The sequence below is a fragment of the Giraffa tippelskirchi genome, chromosome 3 (genome assembly GCF_054371585.1).
Source record: "Giraffa tippelskirchi isolate mGirTip1 chromosome 3, T2T-mGirTip1v1.2.pri, whole genome shotgun sequence".
NCBI lineage: Eukaryota > Metazoa > Chordata > Mammalia > Artiodactyla > Giraffidae > Giraffa > Giraffa tippelskirchi.
In genome coordinates, this window is record NC_137277.1 from 22,755,394 (window position 1) to 22,778,711 (window position 23,318).

Sequence of the window (23,318 nt, forward strand, 5' to 3'; positions counted from 1 at the left end):
TTCACTTTCATGCATTGGAGAAGAAAATGGTAACCCACTCCAGTATTCTTGCCTGGAGAATCCCAGGGACAGGGGAGCCTGGTGGGCTGCCGTCTATGGGATTGCACAGAGTCGGACACGACTGAGGTGACTTAGCAGCAGCACCAGTATCCCATTGTATTGTACCACATCTTCTTTATCTTTTCATCTGTTGATGGACATTTCAGTTGTTTCCATGCTTGAGCTATTGTGAATAGTAGTGCTATGAACAAAGGGGTGTGTTTATCTTTTTGAATTATAGTTTTATTTGATTATATGCACAGGAGTGGGATTGCTGGGTCATATGATAATTAAATTATAGTTTTCTGAGGAACCTCCATGCGTTTTTCCATAGTGGCCACACCAGCTTACATTCCCACTATCGGTGTAGGAGGGTTCCTTTTTCCTCACACCCTCTCCAGCATTTGTTGACTTTTTTAATGATGGTCATTCTAACTCCTATGAGGCTATACCTCATTGTATTTTTAAAAAATTTGTATATTTGGCTGCACCGGGTTTTACTTGCAGTATGTTGGATTTTCGATCTTCGTTGCAGCATGTGAGATCATTAGTTTTGGCATGTGGAATCTAGTTCCCTGACCAGGGATTGAACCCAAGCCCCCAGCGTTGACTGAACTCTGGTGAGTACGGAGTCTTAGCCATTGGGCCACCAGGGAAGTCCCGCTCATTATATTTTTGATTTGCATTTTTCTAAAGTAATTAGTGATGTTGAGCATCTTTGCATGTGTGTACTGGTCATCTTTCTGTCTTCTTTGGAGAAATGTATATTAAGGTATTCTGCCCATTTTTCAATTGGATTGTTTTTTTTTTTTTGCTGTTGAGTTGTATGAGCTGTTTGTTTATTTTGGAGATTAAGCCTCTGTTAATTGCATCATTTGCAAATATTGTCTCCCATTCCATAGGTTGTCTTTTATATATATATGTGTATATGTATATATATAAATGGTTTCCTTTGCTGTGCAAAAGCTTATAAGTTTGATTAGGTCCCATTTGTTTTTGTTTTTATTTCTATTGCCTTGGGAGACTCACCAAAGAAAAATTGGTATGATTTATGTCACATAATGTTTTGCCTATTTTTCCTTCTAGAAGTTTTATGGTTTCATGTCTTACTTTTATGTCTTTAAGCCATTTTGAGGTTTTTTTTTAATGCATAGTGTGAGGGTGTGTTCTAAGTTCATTAATTTAGATGCACCTGTACAACTTTCCCAGCACCACTTACTGTAGGGGCTTTTTCTCATTTTATATTCTTATCTCTTTTGTTGAAGATTGTTGACCGTAGGTGTGTGAATTTATTTATGGGCTCTCTATTCTGTTCCACTGATCCATATGTTTGTTTTTGTACCAGTACCACACTGTTTTGACGGGCTTCCGGGCTTTTGGGTGGCTAAGACAATAAAAAATCTGCCTGCAATTCAGGAGACCCAGGTTTGATCCCTGGGTCTGGATGATCCCATGGAGAAGGGAATGGCTACCCACTCAGGTGTTCTTACCTGGAGAATTTCATGGACAGAAGAGCCTAGTGGGCTATAACCCATGGGGTTACAAAGAGTTGGAGAGGAACTGAGTGACTAACACTTTCACTTTCACACTGTTTTGCTCACTGTGGCTTTATAGGATTGTCTGAAGTCTGAGAGAGTTATTAGGTTTTTTTTTTTTTAATATTATTTTAAGTGGGATTGTTTAATATTCATCTAGTTTGTTCTTAGTGTATAGAAGCGCAACTGATGTTTTTATGTTGATTTTGCAACCTGCAGCTTTAATGGATTTATTAGGTCTGATGGTTTTATGTTATCTCTAAAATTTTTCTGCATAAGGTCATGTTATCTACAAACAGATATTTGTGCTTCTTTCTTCTAATATGGATGCTTTTTATTTCTTTCATACGTAATTGCTCTAGTTAGGACTTCTAGTACTGTGTTGACTAGGAGTGATTAAAGTACTTTCCTCTTGTTTTTGATCCTGGGGGAAGGCTTTTAGCCTTTCACCATTGTGGTGTCAGCTGTAGGCTTGTTGTATATGGCCTTTATTATGTTGAGGAACATTCCTTTAGTATCCAGTTTTTTTCATGAAACAATGTTGGGTTTTGTCAATTTTTTTCTCCATCTATTTAGATGGTCATATTATTTTGGTCTTTCATTTTGTTAATGTGGTGCATCACATTGATTAATTTGTGTGCCTTGAACCATCCTTGTATCATAGGGATAAATCCCATTTAATCATGCTGTATGATTCTTTTAATGTGATGTCGAATGTGGTTTGCTGTTATTTCACTGAGAATTTTTGCATCTAAATTCGTCAGGAATATAGGCCTATAGTTTTCTTGTAGTTTCCTTCTCTGGCTTTGGGTAACGCTGGCTTCATAAAATGAGTTTGGGAGTAATTTTTGTATATTTAAACTTTTTACATCTTTATGATTCAGTCTTGAAAGTGTTAAAAAACAAACTGATGCACATTAAAATTTTGACGAGTTCATTTCAGCAAACATTGATTTGAATTGCGAGCACCAGTCCAGAAGTGATTTTAGAAGTGCTCCATGCCCAGGAGCTATGGGCAAGGTTTTTATAAATAAGACTCTGAAGCAAAGTGATCGGCTGTATCTTAAGCATTTGCCTTATTTGGGATTGTTCTTAAGTTTCACTTTCTTATATTCCACTACACATACACTGGCTTAGGTTTTGGTTGCTATGTCAGCTGCCAAGACATTAGAGCCACCTCAGTCTAATTGCTTAGTTACTTTTAATAATAATAAGTGGTCATGTTTCTAGGAATTACCCATTTCCTGTAGTTGTTATAGTATAATTGCTCATAGTTGTATGATTCCAAAACCACTGCTCCAAAATCACTGCAGTTGGTGACTGCAGCCATGGAATTAAAAGACGCTTGCTCCTTGGAAGAAAAGATATGACAAACCTAGGCAGCATATTAAAAAGCAGAGACATTACTTTGTTGACAAAGGTCCATCTAGTCAACGCTATGGTTTTTCCAGTGGTCTTGTATGGTTGTGAGAGTTGGACTGTAAAGAAATCTGAGGGCCAAAGAATTGATGCTTTTGAACTGTGGTGTTGGAGAAGACTCTTGAGACCCCTTGGACTGCAGGGAGATCCAACCAGTCCATCCTAAAGGAAATCAGTCCTGAATATTCATTGGAAGGACTGATGATGAAGTTGAAGCTCGAATACTCTGGCCACCTGATGTGAGGAACTGACTCATTGGGGAAAAAATTCTGATGCTGGGAAGGATTGAAGGCGGGAGGAGAAGGGGATGACAGAGAATGAGATGGGGTTGGATGGCATCACTGACTCGATGGACAGGAGTTCGAGTAAGCTCTGGGAGTTGGTGATGGACAGGGAAGCCTGGCGTGCTGCAGTCCAATTCTTCAGGTATTCAGTAGCAGCTATAATGTTCTTCTTTTCAGCATTTTGAATATTCCTCTAATCTTTGCCGTTTTCCACAAAACTTAGTTTTAGGCTCTCTCAATATATCCCGGAATCTATTTTCTAAATGATATTTAGTTGACTTCCTTTCTTAACTATGATGTTAAAGTTATTGACAAGCACTCAGAATATACAGTAGTTTTGTCTCCTGGTCTGGTCCTCTGCTTTCATTAGTGTATCCTAAGATTATAGCTTCTTCCCTTTTAAAATTTGTTACAGTAAGTCACATAAATCATGATAAATTAAAATTCCCTGTTGTGTGTGTGTGAAGCTAGCTTTCTAGTTTCATATTTATATAACTAGTAGTTGCTCAATCTAAGACTTTTTAAAATTTACCATTTAGTTTCCTCTTGATACTGTCCTTTTGAAATCATGTTGAACCCTCATTCTGTTATCCAAGGTTATTATTTACCCTAATGAGTTTCATGATACTCAGAAATTTTGTTAAATATACTTATGACTTTATTTAAGATATCTAAAACTACTGCATGGGAATTTTGGTTAAACATGGGTGTTTGATTTAATACATTATTTCCTTTCTTTTCAAATAGCACTGATGTTACAATAAAAGAATAAAAAGAAGTATAAAATCACAGGGACAAAAATGACAAAAAAATTTTAGAAGATAAGAAAAAATTAGTAGAAGAGTGTTAAATGATTTAGCCAAGTGGAAGGAGGTACACTCTGAGTTGTCTGCAGAGACTAGCTAGCAGGTTTACAAAACCTCCGAAAAGACTCAACGTTTGGTAGTAAAAAGTGAAAATACAAGGATGAGGCTGGAGATTAAAAGTAGACAATAGCTGTAGAATGTCTTAAATGAAGTGGTAGAATCCTCTGTAAACTATTTGCCCTTCTAGGAAACTGGGCATTATTTTTTCTCCAAGAAAATGGAGGCTGATATTCTGGATCCAGGTATATCAGATGCATGAAAAGGAAGGGACATGGAGCCAAACAGTGAACTTCCATATAGCTTCTTAATGCAATGAATAGAAGTAGACAGCCAAGGATAACCTATCAGTTGAGGAGAGCCTCCAAGATGAGAGGGTGAACAAATAAAAGCAACAAGGTAGAGAGCAGAGGGAGAAAAACAGGGTGGGCCAGAGTAGAAGGGGTATTAATTTCTTAGAAATGAAATGTTGCATTTTCAAAAGAACAGAATACTCTTTTGAAACTCTTTCAATAAATAAGAAATAACTTTTGGAAATAAAAAATGATACCCCCTAAAAAAATTAGTAGAAAGATTGGAAGCAAAGTTGAAGCAGTTTCATAAAGACATAGATCATGGGTACTGATTATGATTTCAGTAAACTGAGGATACAGAAGACATCCAGAAAGAGTACCTGAAGTTACAGTCATGTCCGACTCTTTGCAACCCCATGGACTGTAGCCCACCAGGCTCTCCTGTCCATGGGGATTCTCCAGGCACAAATACTGGAATGGGTTGCCATGCCCTCCTCCAGGGAATCTTGCCAACACAGGAATCGAGCCCTGGTCTCCTACACTGCTGGCAGATTCTTGCTGTCTGAGCCACCAGGGAAGCCGAAGAATACTGGAGTGGGTAGCCTAAACCCTTCTCCAGCGTATATTCCAGAACCAGGAATTGAACCGGGGTGTCCTGCATTGTAGCCAGATTCTTAACCAGCGTAGCTACCAGGAAGAAATTTTCTAAATTTGATAAGCATATTTAGAAAAGCAGAGGTAAATATCAGAACTCCCTACAAGATTTGTTAGGTATAGGACCCTACTGTTGTTCCAGTGTCCTTTTGTCTTGGTTGACATTTTATATAAAAATTCAGTTGAGTTATATGGTATAGAGACCTCTTTCTATATATGTATATATATGTATCAATTAATAACAGCCAAATATCTAGCCATATCTTACAGCCTTTGTTTAGCTGTCTTGTTCTTAACAGTGCCACTGTCTTGTTCATCAGTTCAGTCACTTAGTCATGTCTGACTCTTTGCAACCCCATGAACCGCAGCACACCAGGCCTCCCTGTCCATCACCAACTACCGAAGTTCACCCAAACTCATGTCCATTGAGTCGGTGATGCCATCCAACCATCTCATCCTCTGTCCTCCCTTTCTCCCCCTGCCCTCAATCTTTCCCACCATCCGGGTCTTTTCAAATGAGTCAGCCCTTCTCATCAGGTGGCCAAAGTATTGGAGTTTCAGCTTCAACATATGTCCTTCCAATGAACGCTTAGGACTGATCTCCTTTAGGATGGACTGGTTGGATCTCCTTGCAGTCCAAGGGACTCTCAAGAGTCTTTTACAGTACCACAGTTCAAAAGCATCAATTCTTCGGTGCTCTGCTTTCTTTATAGTCCAACCCTCACATCCATACATGACCACTGGAAAAACTGTAGGCTTGACTAGACGGACCTTTGTTGGCAAATAATGTCTCTGCTTTTTAATATGCTGTCTAGGTTGGTCATAACTTTTCTTCCAAGGAGTAAGCGTCTTTTAATTTCATGGCTGCAATCACCATCTGCAGTGATTTTGGAGCCGAAAAATAAAGTCAGCAACTGTTTCCACTGTTTCCCCATCTATCTGCCAAGAAGTGATGGGACCGGATGCCATGATCTTAGTTTTCTGAATGTTGAGCTTTAAGCCAACTTTTTCACGCTCCTCTTTCACTTTCATCAAGAGGCTCTTTAGTTCTGCTTCACTTTCTGCCATAAAGGTGGTGTCATCTGCATATCTGAGGTTATTGATATTTCTCCCGGCAATCTATATTCCAGCTTGTGTTTCTTCCAGCCCAGTGTTTCTCATGATGTACTCTGCATATAAGTTAAATAAGCAGGGTGACAGTATACAGCCTTAACATACTCCTTTCCTGATTTGGAACCAGTCTGTTGTTTCACGTTCAGTTCTAACTGTTGCTTCCTGACCTGCATACAGGTTTCTCAAGAGGAAGGTCAGGTGGTCTGGTGTTCTCATGTCTTTCAGAATTTTCCACAGCTTGTGGTGATCTACAGAGTCAAAGGCTTTGGCCTACTCAATAAAGCAGAAATAGATTTTTTTTTGGAATTCTCTTGCTTCCTCGATGATCCAGTAGATGTTGGCAATTTGATCTCTGGTTCCCCTGCCTTTTTTAAAATCAGCTTTAACATCTGGAAGTTCACGATTCACGTATTGCTGAAGCTTGTCTTGGAGAATTTTGAGCATTACTAGCGTGTGAGATGAGTGCAATTGTGCAGTAGTTTGAACATCCTTTGGCATTGCCTCTCTTTGGGATTGGAATGAAAACTGACCTTTTCCAGTCTTATGGCCACTGCTGAGTTTTCCAGATTTGCTGGCATATTGAGTGCACCACTTTCACAGCATCATGTTTTAGGATTTGAAATAGCTCAGCTGGAATTCCATCACCTCCACTACCTTTGTTCTTAGTGATGCTTCCTAAGGCCCATTTGACTTCACATTCCAGGATGTGTGGCTCTAGGTGAGTGATCACACCGTCGTGATTATCTGGGTCGTGAAGATCTTTTTTGTACAGTTCTTCTGTGTATTCTTGCCACCTCTTCTTAATGTCTTCTGCTTCTGTTAGATTCACACCATTTCTGTCCTTTATAGAGCCCATCTTTGCATGAAATGTTCCCTTGGTATCTGTTAATTTTCTTGAAGAGATCTCCAGTCTTTCCCATTCTCTTATTTTCCTCTATTTCTTTGCACTGATTACTGAGGAAGGCTTTCTTATTTCTCCTTGCTATTCTTTGGAACTCTGCATTCAGATGGAAATATCTTTCCTTTTCTCCTTTGCTTTTCGCTTCTCTTCTTTTCGCAGCTATTTGTAAGACCTCCTCAGACAGCCATTTTGCTTTCTTGCATTTCTTTTTCCCTGTCTCTAATGTCACGAACCTCCGTCCATAGTTCATCAGGCACTCTGTCTATCAGATCTAGTCCCTTAAATCTATTTGTCATTTCCACTGTTTAATCATAAGGGATTTGATTTAGGTCATACCTGAATGGTCTAGTGGTTTTCCCCACTTTCTTCAATTTAAGTGTGAATTTGGCCATAAGGAGTTCATGATCTGATCCACAGTCAGCTCCCGGTCTTGTTTTTGCTGACTGTATAGAGCTTCTCCATCTTTGGCTGTAAAGAATATAATCAGTCTGATTTCAGTGTTGGCCATCTGGTGATGTCCATGTGTAGAGTCTTCTTTTGTGTTGTTGGAAGAGGGTGTTTGCTATGACAAGTGCATTCTCTTGGCAAAACTCTATTAGCCTTTGCCCTGCTTCATTCTGTACTCCAAGGCCAAATTTGCCTGTTACTCCAGGTGTTTCTTGACTTCCTACTTTTGCATTCCAGTCCCCTATAATGAAAAAGGACATCTTTTGGGGGTGTTAACTCTAAAAGGCCTTGTAGATCTTCATAGAACCTTTCAACTTCAGCTTCTTCAGCATTGCTGGTCAGGGCATAGGCTTGGATTTCCGTGATATTGAATGGTTTGCCCTGGAAACGAACAGAGATCATTCTGTCATTTTTGAGATTGCATCCAAGTACTGCATTTTGGACTCTTTTGTTGACTATGATGGCTACTCCATTTCTTCTAAGGGATTCCTGCCCACAGGAGTAGATAAAATGGTCATCTGAGTTAAATTCACCCATTCCAGTCTATTTTAGTTAGCTGATTCCTAGAATGTTGATGTTCACTCTTGCCATCTCCTGTTTGAACACTTCCAATTTGCCTTGATTCATGGACCTAACATTCCAGGTTCCTGTGCAATATTGCTCTGTACAGCATCGGACCTTGCTTCTGTCACCAGTCACATCCACAACTGGGTGTTGTTTTTCCTTTGGCTCCATCTCTACATTCTTTCTGGAGGTATTTCTCCACTGATCTCCGGTAGTTCATATCATGGCCTAAAATGTCTAATAGATTTCCTTGGTCTATTAACTTGGTATCACTTTTCCTTAATGCCTTTCTTACAAAGTTATTTCTTCCTTTCCCTTTTAAAGAATCTTTCTAATTTAGCATATTGTTTCTTTTGGTTCCCTTTAAATCTAAAATATAATTTCTGGCATGCAGTAAGGATGTCTAGGGTACTGTGTACTTTGTTTCTTACATTATGTAAAACAGGGGAACACTTTTTCTACAAATAAGTAACATGGCTGTATTAAAATACCATTGCTTTGGAAATATTTCCATAGCAGTAAGATGATTTAGAGTGTGTGTTTGTGACTGAGTTGTAAAATTACTATCTGACATATGTCTTGGAAAATTCCACACATCCTGCCAGTTTTCAGTTTCTGGCGCATTGACTAGAATTTGTACATGAGGAAATCAAACCCTACTTCCCCTTGATTTACCACCCCCTCTGATAATTTTGCAATATGAGATTCAGTTAAATGCTTGCTTATCCTGAGTCAGATCCCATCATGGCCTTTTTGTATCTACTGGTTCTTTTGTGTGTATGTAATGGAGTGGAGCTTCCAAGTGGCTCAATGGTAAAGAATTCTCCTGCTAATGCAGGAGACACGGGTTCAGTCCTTGGGTCAGGAAGATCCCAAGGAGGAGAAAGTGGCAACCCAAAGAACAGAATAGAAGTGTGTACTTACATTCTGGATATTGAATTGGTAGTGGATATTGGTTTTGGTTAAATAAGCAGAAGTCAGGATAAAAGAAAAGCTTGGGATATTTAATCAGCTATTAGAAGGCATCCAAAGCAGAAAGTTTGACCTGTTAAGTAATGTATCTGTTTTCTAAATGTATCCATTCCTTGGTGCTTTTATCTAGGGATTTCTTTCCTAGGATAAATTTAGTCATGAGATGGTAATGCACTGGCAGCAGTTTGCTTCTAAAAAGCAATTATATTTCTACTAAGGACAAGATGTTGGGTGGAGAAATTACATACTTATTTGGTTTTAGGTTTATTTAGCCATACAAAAATGTTTTTCCTCTTAAGATTTTGGCAAGAAAATCTAACCAATTGGAAAAACATCTGGTGTTGGTTGAGTGAGGGAATGGCATAATCAGTAAAAATTACTTATAGGGAAAAATCGTTTTAAAAAATTTCTGCAGCTTCAACTCTGGACTTCTCTGTGGCAGTTCATCCTTAATCTCTCCCAGAGATTTTCTTCCCACCAAAAGATTTTACCTATGTTGAGCTACTTCTGTATATCTCTAATTTTATTCAAATCTTTAAATTTAGATCACAATTCATACACTTTCTAAATGGAGAACCTGTTTTCACAGCTTTTGCTATCTAACAACCATTCTAAAACTTAGTGGCTTGAAACAGTTATCCAGGCTGGCAGTTCTTCTGCTAGTCTCTCAAAAAGGTCACTGGTAAGGCTGCAGCCCTCTGGTGGCTTGGCAGGGGCTTGAGCATCCAAGGTGGCCTCACTTAGAGTCTGAGATCTTGGTGTCACTGTCAGCTGGTATGGTACTCTTTTTCCACAAGACCTGTCATCATGCAGAAGGTTATCCTGGGCTTTCTAACATGGTGGCAGGAGTGTTTCAAGAAGGTAAAGTTTTCATTAAGGCTTAGCCTGGAAATCAGTGTTATTTTTACACACACCATTTTTTTTTTTTTTGGTCAGATCAAAAATCACGTGAACTCAGATGCAAAGCGTGGGAAAACAGACTCCACTTGTTGAAGGGAGGTACAGCAAAACCCCATTGCAAAAGGGTATTGTAGCAAGGAGATAAGATTCTTTGGAGGCCCTTGCTATAAGGTTCTACCATGGTCTGCCCTTTGGCTCCAATGATTCGCATTCTTGTCGCATGCAAAGCATTCTCTTCCAAGACCTCCAAAATCTTATCCAAAGACAAATAACCTGTAAAAACAAAAAAAAAACATACAAATAAACAATGGCGAATACCTGTAACTTATCAGTATCAAATTTGGAGGTGGATGAGGGTACTGATGCGAAGAACTGACTCGTTTGAAGAGACCCTGAGGCTGGGAAAGATTGAAGGTGGGAGGAAAGGGGGATGACAGAGGATGAGATGGTTGGATGGTATCACCAACTCAATGGACATGAGTTTGGGTAAACTCCAGGAGTTGTTGGTGGACAGAGAGGCCTGGCGTCCTGCAGTCCATGGGGTTGCAAAGAGTCAGACCCAACTGAGCAACTGAACTGAACTGAACTGAGGGTGCTCACTGGTAGTTCCTCTTGATCCAGAGACCTGTGAACTAAAAAGAAAAGTTATCTGCTCCATACACTCAACATATACTGTTATTCACAGAAAGAAAATAACGGTAATATATATTCCCCCCCCAAAAGGGGGAGTAACAGGAGGCAAGGGCTTCCCAGGTGGCACTAGTGTTAAGGAACCTGCCTGCCAGTGCAGGAGACATAAGAAACTCAGGTTTGATCCCTGGGTCAGGAAGATCCTTGGACGAGGGCATGGCAACCGACTCCAGTATTCTTGCCTGGAGAATCCCGTGGACAGTGGAGCTGGCAGAACTATGGTCCATAAGGTCACAAAGAGTCATACACAACTGAAGCAATTTAGCTCGCACACATGCTCGCTTCAGCCCTGAAATGTAATAGACAGGTTGTTAGGGTCACGTACTGCAGCTAAAACAGAGCAGAATCCTATGGTCCTTCTCCCCCATGTCCTCTGCCTGCCTTTTGTCTGTAGAAAATCTTTAGCCAAAGGGTAAGTTTAACAGAGAATCAAGAAAATGCAGAAGCAAAGGAAAACAAACAAAACCAAACAATAATTGTTCAGTTATTAAACAAAGTCAAGGGCCTTAAGTTCCTCTTCATGGGCAGTAAAATCAAGATGACACTGATGAGACCATTGCATAGCCAATTTCAAGATGTCTGTCAGAGCTGACTGTAGCCCTCTCCCTTGACCTATATACACACCTGAAACTCTCCGTTAAAAGCTCTTGCCCAGGCACTTCCCTGGTGGCCCAGTGGTTAAGAATCTGCCTTGTAACGCAGGGGATGTGGGTTTGATCCTTGGTTGGGGAACAATATTGCACGTGCTGCAGGGCAACTAAGCTCGAGTGCCACAACTATTGAGCCTGCATGCTGTAGCTAGAGAGAAGCATGCAGGCTGCAATGAAAGATCTCGCGTGCCGCAACTAAACCTACCACAACCCAAAAATAGATAAATATTTTTTAAAAGTACCAGTGAACAACCCATCCCAATCAAATAAATCAGATAGCCAAATAAACTGGATATCTGAGGCTGGGGTCTAATAATTCAGTTAAAAAAAAAAAAAAAAAACACCCCTTGCCCTCTGATTGTCAGTGGGAAGTTGGCCTTTTGACGTGAGTCTACTCTGTCCCCTGGTTGCCTGCCTCTGAAATAAAGCATTTTCCTTTCCACCAACCTTGCCTCTCAAGTGTTGGCAAACAGTTTGATCTGACTTTTGGTAACACAAGAGACTGAAGTGTGCCTTGATTGGGGCCCAGTTCTACTTCCTGGGAGTGGTTCCCTAATCCACTGTTCTCTGTGATTCTTAGTACTGCGTCATGAGCTCTTAACACTGCTTTCTGAGAGGTTCTCCTTTTACATAAGAAATACCTTATGAAGCCAAGTAGCTTTCTCAGGGTACTTCCTCCCTACAGAAAGTTGGGAGTCCGGAGGCCTCCTTTCATTTTAAATAATTTCTGTCCCTTGTTGTAGTTGTACCCAGCAGGTACAACTTCCTTTAAAATTTCTGGGATTTTCTATGAATCTGATTTGTGTTATTCCATGTCCCAAAATCTACATCATTTTAACTCTTTTTGAGACAGACCTTTCCCTACTTTGGTTGTGTCTGTCTGCTGTGGCATAATTCTTTCTAGCTGCTTAGAGGCCATTGTGTCTGGTTGAATCAGCTAGGCATGGCTTTAAATTTTTCCGAATTACTAGACAATTTCATAACCTTTGGTTAGGCAAAGTTCACGTATATGATATCAAAAGTATTATCTGTTAAAAAATAAATTGGACCTTATCAAAATTAAAAATACTCTTTAAAAAAAAGTATTCTTTGAAAGACACCATTAAGAAATAGACATAACACAGAATGGGAGAAAATATTTACAAGTCATAGAGTAGATAATAAATATGTATTCAAAATACATTAATATAAAGAGCCCCTAAATCTAAGAAGATACACAACTCGAAAGGGTAAATGATTTGAATGCACATTTCACCCAAGAAGTCATTTGAACGGCTGAAAAGCACATGAAAAGATGCCCAACAGCATTAGTAATTAGGGAGATGCAAATTGGTACCACAATGAGATAACACCCCATTCAGTTCAGTTGCTCAGTCTTGTCTGACTCTTTGCGACCCCATGGACCACAGCACGCCAGGCCTGCCTGTCCATCACCAACTCCCGGAGTTTACCCAGACCTCATGTCCATTGAGTCGGTGATGCCGTCTGACCATCTCATCCTCTGTCGTCCCCTTCTCCTCCTGCCTTCAATCTTTCCCAACATCAGGGTCTTTTCAGATGAGTCAGCTCTTCGCATCAGGTGGCCAAAATACTGGAGTTTCAGCTTTAACATCAGTCCTTCCAGTGAACACCCAGGACCGAGTTCCCTTAGGATGGAGTGGTTGGATCTCCTTGCAGCCCAAGGGACTCATACCACAGTTCAAAAGCATCAATTCTTCTGCACTCAGCCCTCTTTATAGTCCAACTCTCACATCCATACCTGACCACTGGAAAAACCATAGCCTTGACTAGATGGACCTTTGTTGACAAAGTAATGTCTCTGCTTTTTAATACGCTGTCTAGGTTGGTCATAACTTTCCTTCCAAGGAGTAAGCGTCTTTTAATTTCATGGCTGCAATCACCATCTGCAGTGATTTGGAGCCCCCAAAAATAAATTAGACTAGCTGAAATTTAAAAAAGTCAACATGAGACTTCCATAGAGGTCCAGTGGTTAAGACTCCTTGTTTCCACTGCAGGGTTCGATCCCTGTTTGGAGATCCCAAAGGCCCCAGATGGCAAGATATGGATAGACCAGAAACCTTATACATTACTGGTGGGAATATAAAATGGTACAGCTACTTTGGATAACAATTTAAAAGTTTAAAATAAACTTAACCGTATGATACAAGCCATAAACTCTCCATTTTAGATTTTATCCAAGAGAAATGGGAACCTATTTCAACCCAAAGCAAGTGTAACAATTCAAATGTTGTTAGCTAGGAATGAATAAACAAAATTCGTAATTTTATACGCTGGAATACTATTCTAACAATAAAAAAGGAATGAAATACTACTACATGCTACAACATAGATGAACTTCAAAAATGTGCAGAGTAAAAGAAGCCACGTCCAAAAAATTGAATTATTTTATGATTCTATTTTTTTAAATGCTCGTAAAGGAAAATCTACAGAGACAGAAGCAGATGAATAGTTGCTTGAGGAATTGATTGCTGATGGGCGTGAACGATATTTTGGGAATGATGGGATTCATCAAAACTGAACTGTAGTGATGGTTTGACAGCTTTGTAAATTTACTAAAAATTATTGAAGTGTACACTTAAAACCAGTGAATTTTATGCTATGTGAATTATGCCATAATAAAGCTGCCAAAATTGCTGTATACAGATGAAATCCCATGATGGTGAAAACTTTGCAATTATTACAACTTTTTTTTTTAAGCAAGGGGAAATAAGTTGAATATCCAAACTTTTTTCTTCATGTGTTTTACTTGTTATATTTTGTAATAGTTATATTTTGTAATATTATTCAGTCTGTTGCTGAAATAAATTCATGTCATTTGCATGTTATTTGATGAATTTAGAGTGACATTCAATTTGTTAAATTTCTTTTTCCCTCCCCTCCTCTCATCTCCCTTCCCAACAATATCCCTCCTTCTCCTTTGTCTCTCTTCCCCTCCCCTCCACTACTGAGACACAAAGTGAAGAAAGCATGGAGGTCTGCTGTGAATTTACAGTGAAAAAATATTTCCTGATCTGTGTAGTAAAAATGACATTCACTGGTTCAGGAATTTACAGGCATTGTGTTGTTTATTGACTGCACTGTGGTGAACTAAATGGACAAGGCCCCCTTCCTCATTATATCAGAGCTTACAGTCTGATACAAGGGACACTGTACCAGTCCGGGGTGCTTTGGGATTTTATCTGAGAAGGGAATAGTCACATCTGGTTAGGATGATTGGAAAAGGTTTCATGGCACAGATAACATGTCCGGTGGGCATGAATCGATTTCTGTTGACAGAATAGGCAGGATTGGTTGCACAGGTGCTCTAGAGAACATAACGTGAACAGAAAGCACAGAGCTTGTTTGAAGAGAAGCACATGGGCTTTCATTTTCATTTTAGTTCTATTTTCCTTCTCTTGGTCATACTGTAATTGCTATATATAATTAAAAGTTGCTGTGATTTATAAAATGCACCATTATTTTATATATCATACACAAAAAGCTTTTGATTTTGATTGTAAGATGCTTCCTAAATTCAGAAACTTTAAAATGTGAAAAAAGAATCTTAAAAATTTTTAATTGTGGAAAAACACATATAAAATTTGCCATCCTATACTCACTATTGTGCAACTGAATTAAATGACTTAAATATGATAGGAGTTTATTTTTCTCTCGTATGTAAGTCCAAAAGTATGGTGTCTCTGTAATCATCTGCAGGCTTTTTCTAGTTTTCTGCTTATCTCTAAACTGTAGTCTTCTTCAGTTTTATGATACAAGATGGAGTTCAGACATCCTGACCACATTTCAAACAGCATAATTGAGGAAAGAGTAAAGAAGGGGCACACCCTCTCTCATTAAGGACACTCCAAGCCCCCTGATAACTGTACACATCACTTTTTCTTATATCCCGTTGGCCAGAACGTAATAGGAAATAAAATCTTCTTTCCACACAGCCATGTGCTAGCAAAAAACTGGGAGTTCTGTTACTCTAGATATGTAGAGAGGATATTGGGGGATAGTAGTAATCTGCACCAAAATACGTATTAAATTTTTTATTTCCTAAATATGGGTCAGACCTTTTAATTTCTCTTTTTTGGAGTTGTTAGCTATACTTTACTTTAATCAGCAGGGGTCACTGTTGAGAAAGTATTTCTTTTCCTATTTCCTGTATTAAACCCAGTTGCCATTTCCCACTCAGATCCTGGATTTAAAACCTCTTGAATTGGTTTCCTGTGTCTTTGTTGTGTGCTGAGCATTTAAATTCATTATGTTAGTAAACTAATGCCCAAAGTTTGCCAAAGATTTCAAAACTGATCAGGAAAGCTAAAATAATAGCCAAAAAAATGCTTCATACTATTCAGGAGCTCTTTGTTATAATTACAGTTTATAACAAGTAGTTTCACAATTATATTTCTCAACTAGGTAATTTGTAGAAAAACAATTACAGTTTTATACAGAGGAATAATAAATGTTAATGTATGACAAACCAAATCACTTAGATTTTTTAAAACCTGGATGTCCTATCCCTATATCCCTTATATAAATATATAAGAATGTCCCTCCCTGTAACAGGAGGGCTGTTACAGTGTCTGTTTAGGGGATGATGTCCTACGTTGAAACAAATAATTGAGAGAGAACAGTATAGTTACTCTCATATTCCCCCACCACCCCCATCCCCACATCCTTGTAATTGTTTGCAGATAGATTATTAAAATATGTAATTATATATCCCTGATAACTCAGACGGTGAAGAATTTGCCTGCAGTACAGGAGACCTGGGTTCAATCCCTGAGTCTGGAAGATCGTCTGGAGAAGGGAATGGCAACCCACTCCAGTATTCTTGCCTGGAGAATTCTATGGACAGCAGAGCCTGATGGCTATAATCCATGGGATCACAAAGAGTTGGACATGACTGAGCAACTAACACTATATATCCACACATTAATATGAAACGAGATAACTAAGAATGTCAGATGTTTGAACAGTGACTTCTCTAAAACAGTAATATCTAAAACCTTCACAAATTTTTCTAATTCATTATATCCTTGGTCTAATTGGTTTTGACATCTTTATATTTTATATGAGAAATCTAGAGTGTGGATTCAGCTTGAATAGCAAGATGTCTAAAACATACATTCTATTATTTCTGTGAAGTATTTACTTTATAAACAATATCTTGAACTAGAGTGGAAACCATTTGGGTTTCCTAGAAAACCATCTAAAATTAATGTGTGTCTACCTCTAGGATTATTTTCTAAGTTCCATTGCTATGTCACTTTAAATAATAAAATATTCTGACTGTGTGTTAGAACTGTGATTTCTTAAGTTCTGGGGTCCTCAATCTGTTTTTTTCTGGTCCATTTGTTCTCCGACTTCAGGAAGCATCAGTATCACCTGGAGGGCTTGTTAAAATCCAGGTTGTCTCTCTTTTCCCTCCATCACACCTGGCACCCTGTTTCTGATGCTGTAGGTCTAGGGTACAGCCCGAGAACTTGCATTTCTAACAACATCATTTCTGTTTGATGCTGATGCTGTTGTTTAACCACAGTTTGTGATCTTTCTCTGCTTGGAGTAGAATACATGTATGTAGAAGGAAGAGGAGGGAAATACAAACCTAGACTGGTGTCTTATTCATATGATCTTTCCCAGGTACTCCCTAGAACACTATTCCTTTTCTTCTTTATTTTTTCATATACCTCATGTTCATATAGAGACAACAGCGTTTGGCCTATTAGGCAGATAAAGAGTTTAGCATTTCTTCTATAAAAGTAATTATCTTTTATCTTTTATGGATTTGAGTTGGGCATAGTCTGTTATATTGAGTGCTTTAGTGATATTTTATACTTACAAATTTAATTCTTTCCAAAGATCTCAAGCTTAAGATACATGTTGTATGCTATAAGAAGTACCCCAGGCAGGTCTCAACTTTTGATATATTTAACTGTCTTTGCAAGACATTATTATTTATGTCATCAACCCTAGATTATTCAGGGTATACTTTATAACTCCTTCATGCGTTCTTTGCCATAAGTGTACCTAGAGAAGAGTGATCATGGAACTTCCCTAGCAGTCCACTGGTTAAGACTCCATGCTTCCACTGCAGGGGGCATGTGTTGGATCCCTGCTGGGGGAAACTAAAATCCTGTGTGGTGTGGCCAAAAAAAAAAAAAAGAATGATCGTAATAGTGAAGAGTCTTAGAAAATTAGAAACTGAAATTTGAGACTTGTTTAGGAGGAAATGTGATGGCTTCATTTTAAAAGTCTGCTTTACCAAAGAGGAGTATGATTTTTTTCTTAGTAACTTCCATTAATGAATAGAGATTTTAGGGAAGCAGATTTTTCTTTGATGTCAGGTAATTTCCTAAAGCGTGTGATTGTCAGTCATTAGCTTTATTATATAACATAGTGTATTTGCTGCACTGAAACTTGGTAGATGATCCAGCTTTCCATCAACAGTTCTGTAGCTTCTTTAAAACTCCTGTTTTCTCCAGCTTTTTTTTTTCACTTCCACTGCCCCTGTAATCTTACAGAGATCTGTATCATCTTTTACATTAACTATAATTTTTAACATATTTCTAGCTTATCTCCTTGATGCCAGTCCAAATTTAGTATTTGCTTATTTCCTTGTTCTTCGTTGTAAAGCAGGAGATCCTTAAGTACAGAGATAACATCTTAACTGTCTTTGTATTTCATTGCCTAGAAAGGTGCCTAATACTTACAAGATGTTCAGTAAATGTTCACTTCGTGAAGTCAAGAGGCATCTATGTAATAATTAATAGCAGGGACTGAACATATTCCTCAGTTTCAGTGACATGTGTGTTGTTTTTCCTTACTTTTTATTGGATATATAGGTATTTGATTTTTAATGTAGCTTAATAGGCAAGCTTATAGTGGAAGAAATTGTGGGTCTGTTTAAAAGTACCCATTGTGAGTTATTTCATTAATTTGAATGATCCTTTGTACATCCAGAATGCATATGGTTGTGGTTATGAAGCATTATTAGTTTTCTGCATGATACATAAAACTTGAGAGAGAATGTTCCCTATCCTAGGTTTCTGAACAACTCCATGAAAAAATAAATACGAGTTAGATATGGAGAATAACCTTGCCTTGATGAGATTTTCAAATGGTCACTCTGTACTGATAAAATTTTAAGCAAGTAAACTTTTTGTAGCTCAGTTTCCTTATATGTAAAATGAAGATTAAGGGTCATAAGATTCAATACATTAATACATAAAAAACACTGAAAATAGCATCTGGCACATAATGTCATCCTTCTGGCTGCTATTAGTTAATTTTTTTCTAAAGATAAAGATAGCAAATTAAATGTCTCAGACATTTTTTAGCCTAAAGAGTTTCTGAAAATAGGACTTTGACTTATAACATCCGTGTACTTATTCTCTTCTCTCCTAAGAGGATTACCTGTCAACTGTTGAGTTAAACATAATAAAATGTTAAGTAGCACTTAACACAATGATTTTGTTTTTGCAGATGTTCTCAAATAGCGATGAAGCTGTAATCAATAAAAAACTTCCCAAAGAACTCCTATTACGGTAAGTCTAACTTTATGATGTTTTTTTTTGTTGTGTATCACATTTGCCTGTTTTAGACTTTTTGCTAATTTTTTTGTATGTTCAGGATCTGGATTATCTGAATTTTAAAATTTATTGATGCCTTTATTAAACAGTCTTATCCTAGGAATTACAGCCATTTAAAAAGTTGCTTGAAACTTTCCTCTATTTCACTTGGGATTTTATTAGAGTAGCATGACTGAAAACAGCACATTCTCTTTGCAAAATGTTAGAAGTTACTGTGCTCAGGGGCATCTTCTTGCTCATAGCCGCTACTACTGTCTAGCCCATAACCAGTCCCTGCTTCAGGATGAAAAATACCTCGCTCTAGTGCTGGTAAAGAGTATTTCTGGCATTCCTAAGTATTTGCATGCTAAGTCCTCCACTAGATCGCAAGATCCTTGGAAGCAGGGATTGAATCCTAGGACTTAAACTTTGAAAATGCTACAAAAAAAAAGAACTGAATTGAACTTGAAATGGATTTTTTCCATGAAAGTAAAACATACATATGAGCTGGTTGACTGTAGTTGAAAGAACATCCTAGACTACCAGAGCCATTGGAAAATGCACTCTGAATATTTTGAGTATCCTTTAAATTTCAGTGAAATTTTAGCCATCTTAAAGAAGAATATTTTTAAAACAGGTTATGTTCTTCATTGTTACCATAAACTGAGTACATTAAGACACACTTATTTTTAATATTGGGCTTCCCAGGTGGTGCTCCCTGCCAGTGCAGGAGACTCGAGACACAGATTCGATCCTTGGGTTGGGACGATCCCTTGGAGTGGGAAATGGCAACCCACTCTAGTATTCTTGCCTGGAAAATTCCATGGACAGAGGAGCCTAGCAAGCTACAATCCATGGGGTAGCAAAGGGTCAGCTATGACTGAGCGATCATGCTGTGATCATACTGTGTTTATGTTTTTATATTTTATCAGAGTTTTTCTGTTTTTGTCATGAAACTCAGATTCCTTACAGTGGTCTACAAGACCTCTCATGTTATGGCAGGGGAATAATATGATCTGGTTTATATTTTTAAAGAATTAGCCTGGGTACTATGTGCCAGCCAGATTGGGAGACTGAAGTGGAGAGCAATAAGAAGGCTATTAAAGAAATCTAGGCAAGAAATGAGGGTAACACGGATAACATTTTCTGTAATTCTTTACACTGCACCATTGCCTGCCCTGGCCCTTTCTAGCTTTAGACACCATTTCTCATTCCCCTCACACTCCCTTCCCTCCTTTCCTTTTTTAGCTATAATTGACATATAATCTATTAGTTTCAGGTATACAACATAATTACTTGATACTTATATGTATTGCAAAATGGCAGTCCAGTGGTTAAGACTCCATGCTTCCACTGCTGAGGGTACAGTTTCAATCCTGGTTGGGAACTAAGATCCTGGATCCCACGTGGTACAGCAAAAAAACAATAATAATATATGCAGCAAAAAAAATAATATATTGCAAAATGATCACTACAGTAAATCTAGTTAATATCCATCACAACCCATAGTTAAAAATTTGTGGGTTCTTTTGTTGTTATTGTTTTAGATGCTGCATATTAATGAGATCTTAGAGTATGTTTTTCTCTCTGTGACTTATTTCATGTAGCATAAGTACCCTCAAAGTTCATTCATGCTGTTGCTTATGGCAAGACTTCCCTTTTTTTGGAGCTGAATAATATTCCATTGTATGTGTGTGTATCACATTTTCTTTATCCATTCATCCATCAGTGGACGCTTAGGTTGCTTCCATCTCTTCAGTTCAGTCCAGTCTCTCAGCCGTGTCTGAGTCTTTGCGACCCCATGGACTGCAGCACGCCAGGCCTCCCTGTCCATCACCAACTCCTGGAATTTACCCAAACTCATGTCCATTGAGTTGGTGATGCCATCCAACCGTCTCATCCTCTGTCCTCCCCTTCTCCTGCCTTCAATCTTTCCCAGCATCAGGGTCTTTTCCAATGAGTCAGCTCTTCGCATGAGGTGGCCAAAGTATTGGAGTTTCAGCTTCAACATCAGTCCTTCCAGTGAACCCCGAGGGCTGATCTCCTTTAGGATGGACTGGTTGGATCTCGTTGCAGTCTTAAGGGGCTCTCAAGAGTTTTCCAACACTACAGTTCAAAAGCATCAATTCTTTGGCGCTCAGCTTTCTTCACAGTCCAACTCTCACATCCATACATGACCACTGGAAAAACCATAGCCTTGACTAGATGGACCTTTGTTGGCAAAGTAATGTCTCTGCTTTTTAATATGCTGTCTAGGTTGGTCATAACTTTCCTTCCAAGGAGTAAGCGTTTTGTAATTTCATGGCTGCAGTCACCATCTGCAGTGATTTTGGAGCCCCCCAAAGTAAAATCAGCCATTGTTGCCATTTCTTGACTCTATAGACTATTTGGCTTGGATAGATTTTTAAGTTACATATTACATTATCTGATCCAACATGTATCAGTCTACAAGGGGAAAACTTGTGTTGCTAGGGCCAAATTCAGAGCCACAGCTAATTTACCAATGAATTAAGGAAGTGTTCTTGTTTTTTCTTAGCTGTAGCTTACTTTAACTTACTAATTTTCCTCCTTTCCTTTTGAAACAAAGTTTATTAGTAATGCTCCAGCAGGCTGGAATCCACTGCTTGCATAATGTGAAATTCAGTTAGCAGAATTGACAGTACTTCCTTTCAGAGCAGAACCATGTGCATATCTTTAGGAGTACCTCTTGAAAAATGAATGTCAGTGTTTATAAGACAGAGACTCTTCTGTTTTCCAAGAGCTAATGTAAAGTGACTCGTTTCTCAGGATTCCTTCTGAGGATGATATTGATAACTTTAAAAATAACGTGAGTGGTAAGTAAGACTGCTTGAACCCACATGTGCCCTTTTAGCTATGAAACAAAATGCAGTTTCAGAATGAGGATTATCATTACTTAAAAAAATCTGAAACTTTTTTCATTAATTTTTCAACTCTTGGGGTGTTGAGTCATAATTATCATGTAATATGTAATGTGTATGTGTGAGTTGGTAGATGAGTTTTTCTGAAGTTAGATGGAAAGAATGAATTGGCTGGAGTTGTTTGTCTAAATAAATAATCATGCTGCATTGGGTCTCCAGGACTACTTCTAAGTTTGATGATTTTCTGGGAGGACTCTAGGCTCAGCATATAGTCATACTTATAGCTATGATTTATTACAGGGAAAAGATAGAAAGCAAAGTCCGCCCATGTGTCTATCCAATGTACTGTACTTTTTTCCTCCTAGTAAATAAAACTCCACTTGTTTCACTAAAAAAAAAAAAAATTTAGGAAAAGCTGAATGGAGTGAAATAGGAAACCAGGCTTTGCTTTTAAGAGTCCTTTCCTAGTGGAGTCACACAGGGTGTGCTTAATTTCTCCAAAAATAAGTTACAACAAAAAAGTAAAATGTCTACCAGGGAAGCTTATCAGCACATAGTGAAAAGCCTCTGCAACCCAAATTCTCAAATGCCATCCAAGGTCCAACAGCACAAGCAACAGTTGAAACAGGGCCTTTCTAATAAGGATAAGCCTGTTATGTTAACTCTTTTCTGTATACATGCTGTCTTATTATATTCTATTTCAGGAAGCTTAACAACACTGATGATATCTAGTATTTTCATTCACATTAATTGCCAGGAGTTCAGGGTGGATAGGGGTGTGTGTTTTCTTACTTTTAAGGGCATAATGGTTAGGAACATCATCTCTGAAATCTGAACACCCTGCATTTTGTCATTTACTAGCTGTAAGCTGAAGATTTTAGTACCTGCCTTTTAGGAAGGTACTAAAATCCTCCTTGGTGACTTAGTGGTAAAGACTTCGCCTGCCAATGCAGGAGAGGCAAGTTCAGTCCCTAGATTGAGAAGATCCCCTGGAGAAAGAAATGGCAACCCACCCTAGTATTCTTGCCTGGGAAATCCCATGGACAGAGGAGGCTGGCGAGTTACAGTGCATGGAGTCACGAAAGATTTGGACACGACTTGGTGACTAAACAACAATGAACAAGGGTCAAAAGTGTTGATAAATATAAAGTGCTTACTAGAAAGAGTGCCTGGCACATAGGAAGTGCAATAAAATGTCATGTATATTACTGTTAATTCTATTTTTTACTCATAGACCATAAAAGGATGTGACTAGATGCTCAGACTACCAAAAGTGATCATCTCTCAACTTTAAGGTGCATTGGCAGATGTTCCTGAATCAACAGAAAAACAATATTGCTCTTACTGACCATTTTGTTTTCTCGTCTTCTTAATTATCCAGAACAAATCAAAGAAACAGAAAGCAAGCTGGAAGATCAAATGTGCATTTTACTTAAAGGATACATACATAGTTAAAAGATACAGCCATTTCTCAGTTCCCATTTACTCCTTATTTATTTTTTTCGTTGAACACAGTTAACACAAATTGAATTATGAAT

At 38.4% G+C, this 23,318-nt stretch overlaps 1 protein-coding gene across 6 annotated transcripts in view; it reads left to right on the forward strand.

The window, feature by feature from the left end:
• FBXL20 (F-box and leucine rich repeat protein 20) overlaps nucleotides 1-23,318 on the forward strand; it is a 93,496-nt gene that overhangs the window by 31,620 nt on the left and 38,558 nt on the right. For all 6 annotated transcript variants that reach the window (XM_081582235.1, XM_081582233.1, XM_081582234.1 and 3 more), the window contains exon 2: nucleotides 18,816-18,877. In XM_081582235.1, coding sequence (XP_081438361.1) covers nucleotides 18,816-18,877 — 62 coding nt within the window. The remainder of the gene's footprint in view (nucleotides 1-18,815; nucleotides 18,878-23,318) is intronic.